Source organism: Sinocyclocheilus rhinocerous, unplaced genomic scaffold, assembly GCF_001515625.1.
Source record: "Sinocyclocheilus rhinocerous isolate Xijiao unplaced genomic scaffold, SAMN03320098_v1.1 scaffold764, whole genome shotgun sequence".
NCBI lineage: Eukaryota > Metazoa > Chordata > Actinopteri > Cypriniformes > Cyprinidae > Sinocyclocheilus > Sinocyclocheilus rhinocerous.
In genome coordinates, this window is record NW_015627902.1 from 1,851 (window position 1) to 13,667 (window position 11,817).

At 39.3% G+C, this 11,817-nt stretch overlaps 1 protein-coding gene across 1 annotated transcript; it reads right to left on the reverse strand.

Moving 5' to 3' along the window:
- Positions 1-4,582: 4,582 nt before the first annotated feature.
- LOC107737031 (adenylate cyclase type 3-like) lies at positions 4,583-8,878 on the reverse strand. Its single transcript, XM_016548432.1, has 2 exons — positions 7,985-8,878; positions 4,583-4,865 (listed from the first exon to the last, which is right to left on the reverse strand). The coding sequence occupies exons 1-2, from the start codon at positions 8,657-8,659 to the stop codon at positions 4,608-4,610; spliced, it is 933 nt and encodes a 310-aa protein (XP_016403918.1). The 5' UTR covers positions 8,660-8,878; the 3' UTR covers positions 4,583-4,607.
- Positions 8,879-11,817: the final 2,939 nt, after the last annotated feature.

An 11,817-nucleotide genomic window follows, 5' to 3' on the forward strand; every position in this document is an offset into this window, starting at 1 on the left:
TATATATATATTAGGGATGCACCGATACCGATACTGGTATCGGTATCGGGCCCGATACTGGCCTCCTGTACTCGTACTCGTACTCGTTAAAATGCCCCGATACCAAACGCCGATACCACACAGCATGTGATAAGCGCCATATTTAAACAAAGAAACACTGACAACAGACAGCAGAAAGGAGTTATGGATGTCTACTACGAAGTATATGTATGCAATGAATATAATGTTAAACATTCAGTATTAACGCCTGTATAGCTGATGTGTGCGAGCTGATAAACAAAGCACGCTGAGTGGATTGAGCGCGCGGCGGCGCAGATGCGCGAGCTTGTCGAGTGAATATACCTTTCTCACAGACATCATTGGAAAGTTTATAGTTCGGTCGGATATGTCAAAGACAAGTAAGTAAAACAATGCACAAGTTACTTAACGGTAGGGAGAGAGAGAGAGACAGAGAGAGAGCGCGAGAGAGAGCACGCGCGCACTTCTGTTGTGTGATCTTTGATGTTCACTCACTGAGCACACGCATCATTTGAATTAAAACGAAATCGTACAAATAAAACCATTCATAGGGGCATCATTTATTTTCAACCTTAGGCATACACGACTTTCTAGCGAAAGTGAATCTAGCAGCCTGTGTGAAATGCGCTAGACTGTACTATTCTGCATCAGTACAAACACGTGCAGGCGTTGCGCGTGTTTTGCTTGCTTGAGTGTTTCTGCATTATATGAGTGGCTTTGGAATATAAATCGCAGCACGTTTCAGATGAAAAAACGCGACTTCTATTTCTGAAAATATCACAGTTAGGAGATTTATAACGAGTGGTTCCCTGCATTATTACAGCAAAGCGCGTGATTACAGTACTGAGCCGCTGCATAATGCTATTAAATTTAAGATGATGTACCATAGAGCAAAAAATGAACAGTGAAAGTAACAAAAACTTGTAAAATACATTTTAATGGGCATAATTAAGTGTGAAAATAACCGAAGGATATACAGTGAAACCAAAAATGATTCAGAGACCAGATATAATTTTTGATATTTTTTTACTAGTGGGTGCAGGACACTATAGTTAATTTATGTAAGTGAGGATTGCAAAATTAAAGTAAACTGTGACAAATTATACCCAAAAATTCTTCATACGGTGGACTACCAGTAAAATTGATACAAATTTGGGTCCAAAAATTATTCAGACCGAGTCTGGGAAAAAACATTGAAGTTGAGGTTTTCATGAAGCTGGGTGACAGCATGCCCAGGAGACTACAGGCTGTCATTGAGGCTAAAGGTTGCCCGACTGAGTATTGATAGTTGTGTAAATATTGTCATACTAACAGTTGTCTGAATTATTTTGGTTGATTGTAATCTATTACATACCTTTCTATCAAAGTTATCTAACGTTATCAAGCTGAATTTGTTCTGACACAGTTTAACTCTGAGTTCTTGTGATATTTTATTACCATTTTCTAAACTATAGCGAATAAACTGTGATAATGTGAGAAATGTTGAAGGTGTCTGAATAAATTTTGGTTTGACTGTATCTATTTGATAAATTAAGTTAACCAACTAACATTACACATACTCTTTTGGTTTCTGTACCCAATATTTAAAAAATTTACAAATGCAATAAAAATATTGGTATCGGTACTCGGTATCGGCAAGTACCAAAAATAAAAGTATCGGTATCGGGCGAGTACTGGAAAAAGTGGTATTGGTGCATCCCTAATTATTATTATTATTATTAGTAGTAGTAGTATTTTAAAGCCATATTTATATATAACCACAACATTTTGGTCAAATTGTACAGCCTTACAAACAACCACAGCAAACCTGGATTTCACAAAAAAAAATGGCATTAAATTTTTTTCCCACAAATCGTGCAGCCCTAACCAGAAATATATCCAGAAAGTAAACGAGTTTTATTTGCTAATGCTAAACTGTAAAAACTGTAAAAAAAAAGAAATCAAATAAAACAAAGATTTTTGGCTTAAGTTTTACACAACTTACATTATTCAGTCTTTGTTAAATTCAATGTGTTACTTGTTATTTTCTAGCAGTTCTGATTTTTCTCATGTATGTGTACATGTGTATGTATTATTCAAAGGTGAAGTGTGTATGTGATTTCTGCACCACTAGTGGCATCAACCGGAACTGCAAAATATAATGACTAGCTATGTTGGAAATTGAACACTACCTAAAGGCCTTTCCACACTGAGCGCGAAAAAGCGAAACGAATATTGGACGCGATGACGCACTGGAATAAAACAATAGATTCCTATGGATGCTTCCACATAGACCGCGAACATTCGCGCACCGAAAATGCGACTGTTTTTTTTCCGAACCAGTCCGATGAATCTTTTCAGTTTCGCAAAGTGAAAACAAGGGCCGTACAATAAGATTTGAGCATTACCTCACATGTCCAGAGCAAATGCTGTTACCCAAAAGGTCGACGCGGTGGCGCTAAAAGCTCAGAAGACTGTATTGAGCACGAGCGTAAAAACACCGAATTAGAGGACTTTCAACTAACATACAAAGAATATGGATGTTGAGATGTTGATGTCGTTGGTGTCTGAACATATAGATATATTTATATTTATATTCATACAATATATTTTCTGCATATGTTTTTATGCAGCTCATGGTATTTTTTATAACAATAAAGGATGTTTATGACAAATGACAAGCAGGTAGCGTTCAGTCCATTATAACATACAAAGAGTGCATGTCTGCCTAATATAGAATCATAATCCATTTTAGATCACAATCAGAAGTTATTACAAGCACTCGATGATGGTTTAAAGTGGGGTTTGAGCAAAAACATTAATTACATACATTTTAAAATGTAGCTTGATGCTAATTGAACCTCTAATTATATTTTCTTGTAAGCATTATGGATAGTTTGTGGTTCTGATGAAGAACCAAAAGTTATTTATTTTAATTTAATGCTGTATATTGAGCAGTGGATGATGGTAAAGCCATATACGAGATACATGAAAAATGCATTGCTGGTCGGCGCCACCTAGTGTGCAGGTGTGAATTAGCAAAAGGCGATTAATCGTTTCGCGCTCGGTGTGAAAGCAACGTTCGTCGGTGATTCGCCTCGCTTTTTCGCATCGCGCTCAGTGTGAAACGGCCTTTACTGTATTCTGATCACTGTACACATTGAATGTTTCAGTATACTGTATGATGCCTTCTACTTTAAGAAACAGCATGTGAAATAGTACACATTATGCAACGTTTCAAACACTAGCATGCAGCACTGTTGTCCCACGACCTCACTACACTGCATGTTTAATTCACAGAGTTCACTAGTTATCATCAAGGTGTTGGTAACGCACAGAAAAGGTTTATGAATTCCACTTTTCTAGTTTTTCTACTGCTCTCGAGTCTTTTGCATGACACCGAGTTCTAAAAATGCTACGCTCAAGTTAAAAAACGTGTCTCGAGACCTTGCATCTCTAGTGAAGGAACTGATTGGCCAGCATTAAATTCCACACGCTCATGTTGGTTTGGTCTGGTTGTCTCTCTCACCTGCTGCTGACTTTGCTCCTCCATGTTGAGCTTCACCTCCAGCGACTGCCGGGCCTCCAGAAAGGCCTTGCGGTGTTTGCGGTCGGCCATGTAATACGACATGACGCCCACGGTGATGGCACAGAAGTAGATCACAATGTTGGCCAGCAACTGCAAAACACAACAGCACCATCATGACATGACAAACAAGCCTTCCTCACCTAGCGTCTGTTTTTTTAGACTACTATATTTATTTGTAGATATAATTTAGAAAAACACGGTTAATCATCCTGAAAATATGGTAATAATGGAACAACTAAGTAAAATACTTTAATATTTTTAAATCAACACAAAAAAGGCAGTACAATAAATATTACCATTATGTATAAATACTATATTTATTAGTAAATATCATTTAGAAAACATAATTAATCATGAAAATGTCAATAATTAGATATAGATAAATTAAAAATATTTTAATACTTTTAAATCAACACAAAAAGGCAGTACAGTAAAACTACCATTATGTAAAAATGCTATTTGTATATATAATTTAGAAAACATGATAAACAATTATAAAATACAATAATAATTGAATAACTAAATAAATAAAAAATACTGTAATGTTTTGTCAACACAAAAAACGGCATTACAACAAATACTACCATTATGTAAAAATGCTATATTTATTTGCATATGTAATTTAGAAAACATGATTAATCATCATGAAAAAATCGTTTCGCGCTCGGTGTGAAAGCAACGTTCGTCGGTGATTCGCCTCGCTTTTTCGCATCGCGCTCAGTGTGAAACGGCCTTTACTGTATTCTGATCACTGTACACATTGAATGTTTCAGTATACTGTATGATGCCTTCTACTTTAAGAAACAGCATGTGAAATAGTACACATTATGCAACGTTTCAAACACTAGCATGCAGCACTGTTGTCCCACGACCTCACTACACTGCATGTTTAATTCACAGAGTTCACTAGTTATCATCAAGGTGTTGGTAACGCACAGAAAAGGTTTATGAATTCCACTTTTCTAGTTTTTCTACTGCTCTCGAGTCTTTTGCATGACACCGAGTTCTAAAAATGCTACGCTCAAGTTAAAAAACGTGTCTCGAGACCTTGCATCTCTAGTGAAGGAACTGATTGGCCAGCATTAAATTCCACACGCTCATGTTGGTTTGGTCTGGTTGTCTCTCTCACCTGCTGCTGACTTTGCTCCTCCATGTTGAGCTTCACCTCCAGCGACTGCCGGGCCTCCAGAAAGGCCTTGCGGTGTTTGCGGTCGGCCATGTAATACGACATGACGCCCACGGTGATGGCACAGAAGTAGATCACAATGTTGGCCAGCAACTGCAAAACACAACAGCACCATCATGACATGACAAACAAGCCTTCCTCACCTAGCGTCTGTTTTTTTAGACTACTATATTTATTTGTAGATATAATTTAGAAAAACACGGTTAATCATCCTGAAAATATGGTAATAATGGAACAACTAAGTAAAATACTTTAATATTTTTAAATCAACACAAAAAAGGCAGTACAATAAATATTACCATTATGTATAAATACTATATTTATTAGTAAATATCATTTAGAAAACATAATTAATCATGAAAATGTCAATAATTAGATATAGATAAATTAAAAATATTTTAATACTTTTAAATCAACACAAAAAGGCAGTACAGTAAAACTACCATTATGTAAAAATGCTATTTGTATATATAATTTAGAAAACATGATAAACAATTATAAAATACAATAATAATTGAATAACTAAATAAATAAAAAATACTGTAATGTTTTGTCAACACAAAAAACGGCATTACAACAAATACTACCATTATGTAAAAATGCTATATTTATTTGCATATGTAATTTAGAAAACATGATTAATCATCATGAAAAATGGTAATAAATGAATAACTGATTACATTTTTTTTTTAAATGATTTTTTATAATCACCACAAAAAAGATCGTACAACAAATACTGCCATTATGTATAAATACAATATTTATCAGTAGATATAATTTATAATACAAGAATAATCATCATTTAAAATACTGTAATAATTGCAAAACAAATAAATAAAACTACTGTAATACGTTTTTTAAATTAGCACAAAAAGGCACTACTAAAATACTGCCATCACGTATATACAGTGGGTACGGAAAGTATTCAGACCCCCTTAAATTTTTCACTCTTCTGTAATTATTTCATGTAATACTGTAAAAATACTGTAATTAGTCATTGAATAACTTAATAAAAAAATACTGTACTTTTTTTTTTAATCAGCCCAAAAAAGGCAGTGTCACAGTGCAATAAATAAATAAATGATTAAATAAATCGTGATGGTTTTGATTTTGGGGTGAAACAGCCTGAACTAGTTCTTCACAGGTTTCCTGAGATCCACCGCTGTGAACCATTGATCTCCAGGTTCTTGCTCTGAAATGTATTTGAATAAAAGGCTTTCTGTGTTCTGCCTCTCGGGGCTGCAGTTTGTCCCAAAAACAGTCTTGCTGAGTAAGAAGAGGGACACCCACCTGCCGGCCCTTCTGGCCCCGTCACCATCTTATGAATGCAGCGACACAAACGCCACTGAAGCAAATATCAGCTTACTATTTATGATGTATTAGATGAATCTGATTAACTCATGTCCAGTCATATTTCATCCCAAAAACAAAAGATATTATATTATATCAAGAAGACCAGATTTTCTGCATTGTAACATTATTTTCATGACAAATAAGCATATAAATTAAAGTGCCCCTATTATGGATTTTTGAAAATTACCTTTCATGCAGTGTGTAACACAGCTCTAAGTGAATGAAAACATCCTGCAAAGTTTTAAATCTGAAAGTGCACTGTGTATAAAGTTATTGTCTCTCAAAAGAAAGAGTCGACTCTGAATCATTGAAACGAGTCGTTTTTAAAACGAATCCCAAGCCGTTTCATGTTGACATCAACATGAAACATTAGCATATTGCCCGCCCTCTTGTTGGTCTTTTCACATTAGTCTGAATGAAAATGCAAATTCATTCTTTGCCACTAGGTGCTGCTTTAGGAGCCTTAAAATAGCGGTTTCCCCGGTAACGCTGTACACAAAGCAGCACTGCGCTCACAAACGCTGCTTTATCCAATAGTATTATCAGGCATCACAGGCATGATGAAATGAAAATGAGACCAATCTGACCAATCACTGCAGATTATGAATCGTTGAGCGAATCGTTTGGGAGTCGTTGAGCAAGTAAGGAAAAATAAATGCATATTATAAGACAACGAAAGTGTTTTTTGACATTGCATGCATGTCGCTTGAATCTACAAGGCGTTTTAAGATGTATTCCCGTCAAAATGACTAAGACAAGTATAAATTTAATGACACGTATCTTAACAATTTAAGATTTAAATGACTGAGATATATATTAAAGAGAGTCAAATCTTCGTGCAGCCTTTTAACTACAAAGCATGTGCTTGTTTGATGCCAAAAATTGTTGTCATTGAGTCTTTCACGTTCTCAGGTTTTAACACCAGTTGAATCGGACTTTGATCAGAAACCTCAGGAGGAACTGTGAGAAGATATGAACACATCATTTACACCATTAAAAAATAAAGCTTTAAAAAGTGTTTTTTTCTCAGTGATTCCTCTAAGAGGAATCATTTTTGGTTCCTCAAAGCAACTTTCAGTGGTTGGTTCTTAGAAGAACCATGTTTTTCTAAATGGTTCTACATTTTCTAAATGGTGGTAGGTTCTTTATTGGCATCGATGGTTCCATGAAGAAGAACCTTTAACATCCGTGGAATGGTTTAATTCCACAAAAGGTTCTTTTTAGTGGAAAAAAGTTCTTCACACTTAGCAAAACATGGTTCTTTTAAAAACTGCACTCTTAAGAATAAAGGTTCCTTATTGGCATCAATGGATCCACAACCATCCATGGAACCTTTCATTCCACAAAAGGTTCTTTACAGTGGAAAAAATGGTTCTTTTATGAACTGTTCACTGAAAGGTTCTTTGGGGAACCAAAACTGGTTCTTCTATGGCATCGCTCTGAAAACCCCCTTTTGGAACCTTTATTTTTAAGAGTGTGATCACTGAAAGGTTCTTTGGGGAACCAAAAATGGTTCTTTTGGACCTTTTGTGGATTGGAAAGGTTCCATAGAGATTTTAAAGGTTCTTCACGGAACCGTAGATGCCAATAAAGAACCTTATGAACCATCTTCACTCCTCCAAACTGCTGGCATCATTTTTCTTTTTTTTTAATCAAGTCAGAATTTTCTTCACACAAGAACTGACTACTGAAAGGTTCTTTGGGGGAACAACAATGGTTCTTTTGGAACTTTTGTGGATTGGAAAGGTTCCATAGAGATTTTAAACCTTCTTCATGGAACGTGGAGCATGGAACATGATCGTTCGAATCTCTCAAGACCCATCTTTACTCCTCCGAACCGCTGGCATAATTTTTCTCACCTGTCTGCCAAGAGCCGCCCCCTGAATGTCCTCCTGCTGCTGCTGGGCAATCGTGACGCCCAGGACGAGCGTGTGCACGCCGCAGGACACGGCTGTGATCAGCACAATAGGGGTCAGCCGCAGCGGCAATGTCAGAAAGAAGGAAAAGCTAAAAAACGCCTGCCAGCCCACCGTGTCGCTGGGCTGATGGAAGCGGGCGAAGTTCAGTCCTAGGTAACAGAAGTTCTGGGCCGCTATGAGCACCCACAAGACGTAGGGCACCAGGCGGCGCGTCACACGGTCCGGGAGCAGACCGAACCGGCACAGCAGGTACAGCAGGACGTCCGCCGCCAGCCCCACCGACGCCACGGCCACAGACGCCAGCTTATCGCTCGTGTAAAGCACAGTGCACATCACAATGACGTAGCAGTCGAAGAGGGCTGCGAACACAACCAGCACCAGCAGGGTCTCGTGCCTCTGCCGGCGGAAGTAGGTCTGGTAGAGGTTCTCCAGAGAGTCCGGCGCGAAGGTCAGACGCATGAACCGCGGCAGACACAGGCAGCAGCCGGAGCTGCGCACAGTCACCTCGTGGGTGCGTCCCACCGCCTGCCCGGGGTCCGAGGGCAGGGTGACCGAACAGTCCGCCGAATACTCCGCAGAATACTCGGGCTCCGAAAAGGCCCGGTTCCGGTGCATTCTGGGGTGCTGGATTGTAAAAGATGCTATAAAAACTAAGGGTGTATTCACACCTGTTTTGTTTGATTCGACTGAATCAAACTCGAGTCTTACTATAGGGAGATGAGAGGGTCTATTACTTACTATTGGAGAAAGCGTAACCGCTAACTTGTATCACGTAGGCCTTAATAACCAATCACATTACAGCCTTGATGTCAATGAGTTGTTTGACACTCAATCGCCGTTTACGGATCCCATAGGAATGAATGAGAAGTGCTGTAAGCTAAATCCCACCTGTCGCAAAAAATCAGTGACTTCTCTTATAAAACTGCATTTTTTTCGGGGTGAACTCTAAAAATAGTTCAATCCAAAAGTACTGTTTAGTGTAAAACATGTTGAGGATTAGCCGATAGGCTGTGGATTCATTAAATGATAAGCCGTTTCCTCTCAAAAGCTGTTTATTCAGTGTAGTGAAGCCTCTTCTCCATTGACATGCATTTAAAAAAAACGGCCTCTGGTTTCCTTCCCCACATACTGCCTTAGCATTAGCCGATATGCTTTTTTGGCTAAAGGTTGCAGGCTTGCCTTCTAGTGGCTTTGCTCAAGTTCGTTTCCCTCCTTGGTGCAGATATTTTGGTCAGGTGTGAATAAGGCAATCGCACTCAGGTGAGGACCAAACAACCGTACCGAGACCCAGCTGAAGAGGTGGTCTGCTTCCAAACGAACTCTGGTACGGTTGAATGGATGAACCGATGAATGGATGACCTTAGCACACGTGTGGTTTTGGTTACAATTTCTGGTTCACTTGCAAAAAGGGCAGTGTGAAAGCGAACCGCACCAAACAAAAAACAACAACGTTGTATTTGGTCCGGACCAAAGCAAGTGAACTAGCAGACTTTCCTGGTGTGAATACACCCTAGCACTCCGTGTGGGTTTTAATGCATCGGATGCTGGAAAAACATTGCCTGGAAACGTGTTGGTCAATGTCCAAACTTGAGATCAGATCCGAAGCGGCCAACTGATTGTCATGCCTGGCATGTTTAGACACCGAATCAGATCTTGCATGCATGTATGTTTGTGGCATCGCCCCCACCAGTGCCTAGAGCACTTGGGATGTGCTTCCCGAACAACTGCCCCCAGCTACACGCCTTTGTTTTTCTGAGATCTGCAAAGACAAGTCTCAGCAAGTTGGCATGAAGGTGACAAAAAGAGCTGTTTACACATCCGCCAGCCTCTCTGTTTCCAATCCAGGATCCAGTCTCGGTGTCCACCAGCGCTCACGGTGGGTTTCCATGGTGAATCCTCGCATGGATGAAGAACATCAGGACTCATGAATATTCATTCGAATGTGCTGACGTATCTTTGGAAGCGTCCAATCACGCGATGTGTTTAATATTCATGAGCTTGACCTTCTCTATAGTAGGATCGGTAAACTCGCGTCGATGGCACCCCCTCATTTTCACACCCCCTTCCGTGGGCACGGATTTTGGAGCACAGGCCAGCCTGTGTCAACCGCTAAAAATATGCAGCCCATCTTATTACAAAACCTATAGGGAGTTTTTATGGCTATATAATGCAACACTATGTGAATAATATTGGGCTTTTTCAATGTATTCTCAACAAAACTGTCAGCACTCTCAGTGTAAACAAAGCCTTTTACCATTACGAATTTACTTGCAAAAGAATTCAAATAGAAAGCATAAATGCACGTTTTAGGTTCTAGAACAAGGAGTGAGAAGTTACAAAATCACACCCGTGATAAGCAAAATAAAACCCGAACGGCAGCTTAAATCGAGAAAACAGACGCGATCGTGATCGGAGAGCGCATCTCGGCCTGATACAGTCTGTTCAAATGCATCCTGTGCATTAACGGTGCGTACAGGATTCACGCAGGAAATACATGTTGCGCTCCGGTGCTGTGTGAAATATGAAAATGCGTCTCACAATACAGCGCTACTGCCTTCTGTTATGCTTATAAATGGTACATATCCTCACATTTTCGCTACTGGAATTACCACAAAAAGTGCAAATTAAGATCTTCGCAGAGGTTCAGTGATGAAAACGTGGATGTCTCTTCAGACAGTCCGTCTCTCATGGAAATGCAGCTGCGTTTATCCGTAACGTATCCATAGCACGCTCCGATCTGTGGCTCCTTCGAGGATGTAAAGTGTGCCAAAGATCAATCTCAAAATCACCCGTGAAACACATGAAAATCCACCGTATGCTCGATCCGAAGGCTTTTTTCACCAAAAGTCATTAATAATCACGCGACTTCCCGTTTCATGGATGAAAGAAGGTGATACTGGCACAGCTTCAGTTCCGCTGTCCTGATAAACCAGACCTGACAAACCTGACTTTTCAGGGAGTCTGTGTGTATATGGCCTACGGAGAGATCACTTTCTAAATGCAAACGAACGTGATGTCCGATTCGCGGAGGAATTGTTGTTTTGAGTCGGTTCTTACTAACGATTCGTACGAACCGATTCTTAAAGCTTTCGTGAATCGTTTGGTTTGAATGGAGAAAGTTATGTCTGAGTGAAGCTGACATATAGGTTACATAGCCTACAGTATGTAGCGTAAGTAACTCCAAACGCTATTTATAATTCGTAATCGAAAACATTTCATCAATAGCAGTATTTAGGAAAATGCCATATTCCCTTCATCAATTAGACAGTAACGGAGACGTTGCTGTCATGTTAAAAGCTCAGTCTCTGTAATGCAATCACAAGTTATAAAGGCAAACTATTTATGTTTCTACAAAAACAAACCCAAAAAACAGGACGTTAAATGCCGCGCGCGACTTTTTAGAACGCTTTTCAGCGTTGACTCGTTTGAATCGACTCTCTGAATCGACCATTTCGAGCGAACCGATTCGCTTCAATGAATCAGACTTCTCAACGCTACAAACGAAAATTACCAATCGTACTATGGCGACGGCTCGCTACATGAATATTCATTCGAATGTGCTGACGTATCTTTGGAAGCGTCCAATCACGCGACCTGTTTAATATTCATGAGCTTGACCTTCTCTATAGTAGGATCGGTAAACTCGCGTCGATGGCACCCCCTCATTTTCACACCCCCTTCCGTGGGCACGGATTTTGGAGCACAGGCCAGCCTGTGTCAACCGCTAAAAATATGCAGCCCATCTTATTACAAAACCTATAGGGAGTTTTTAT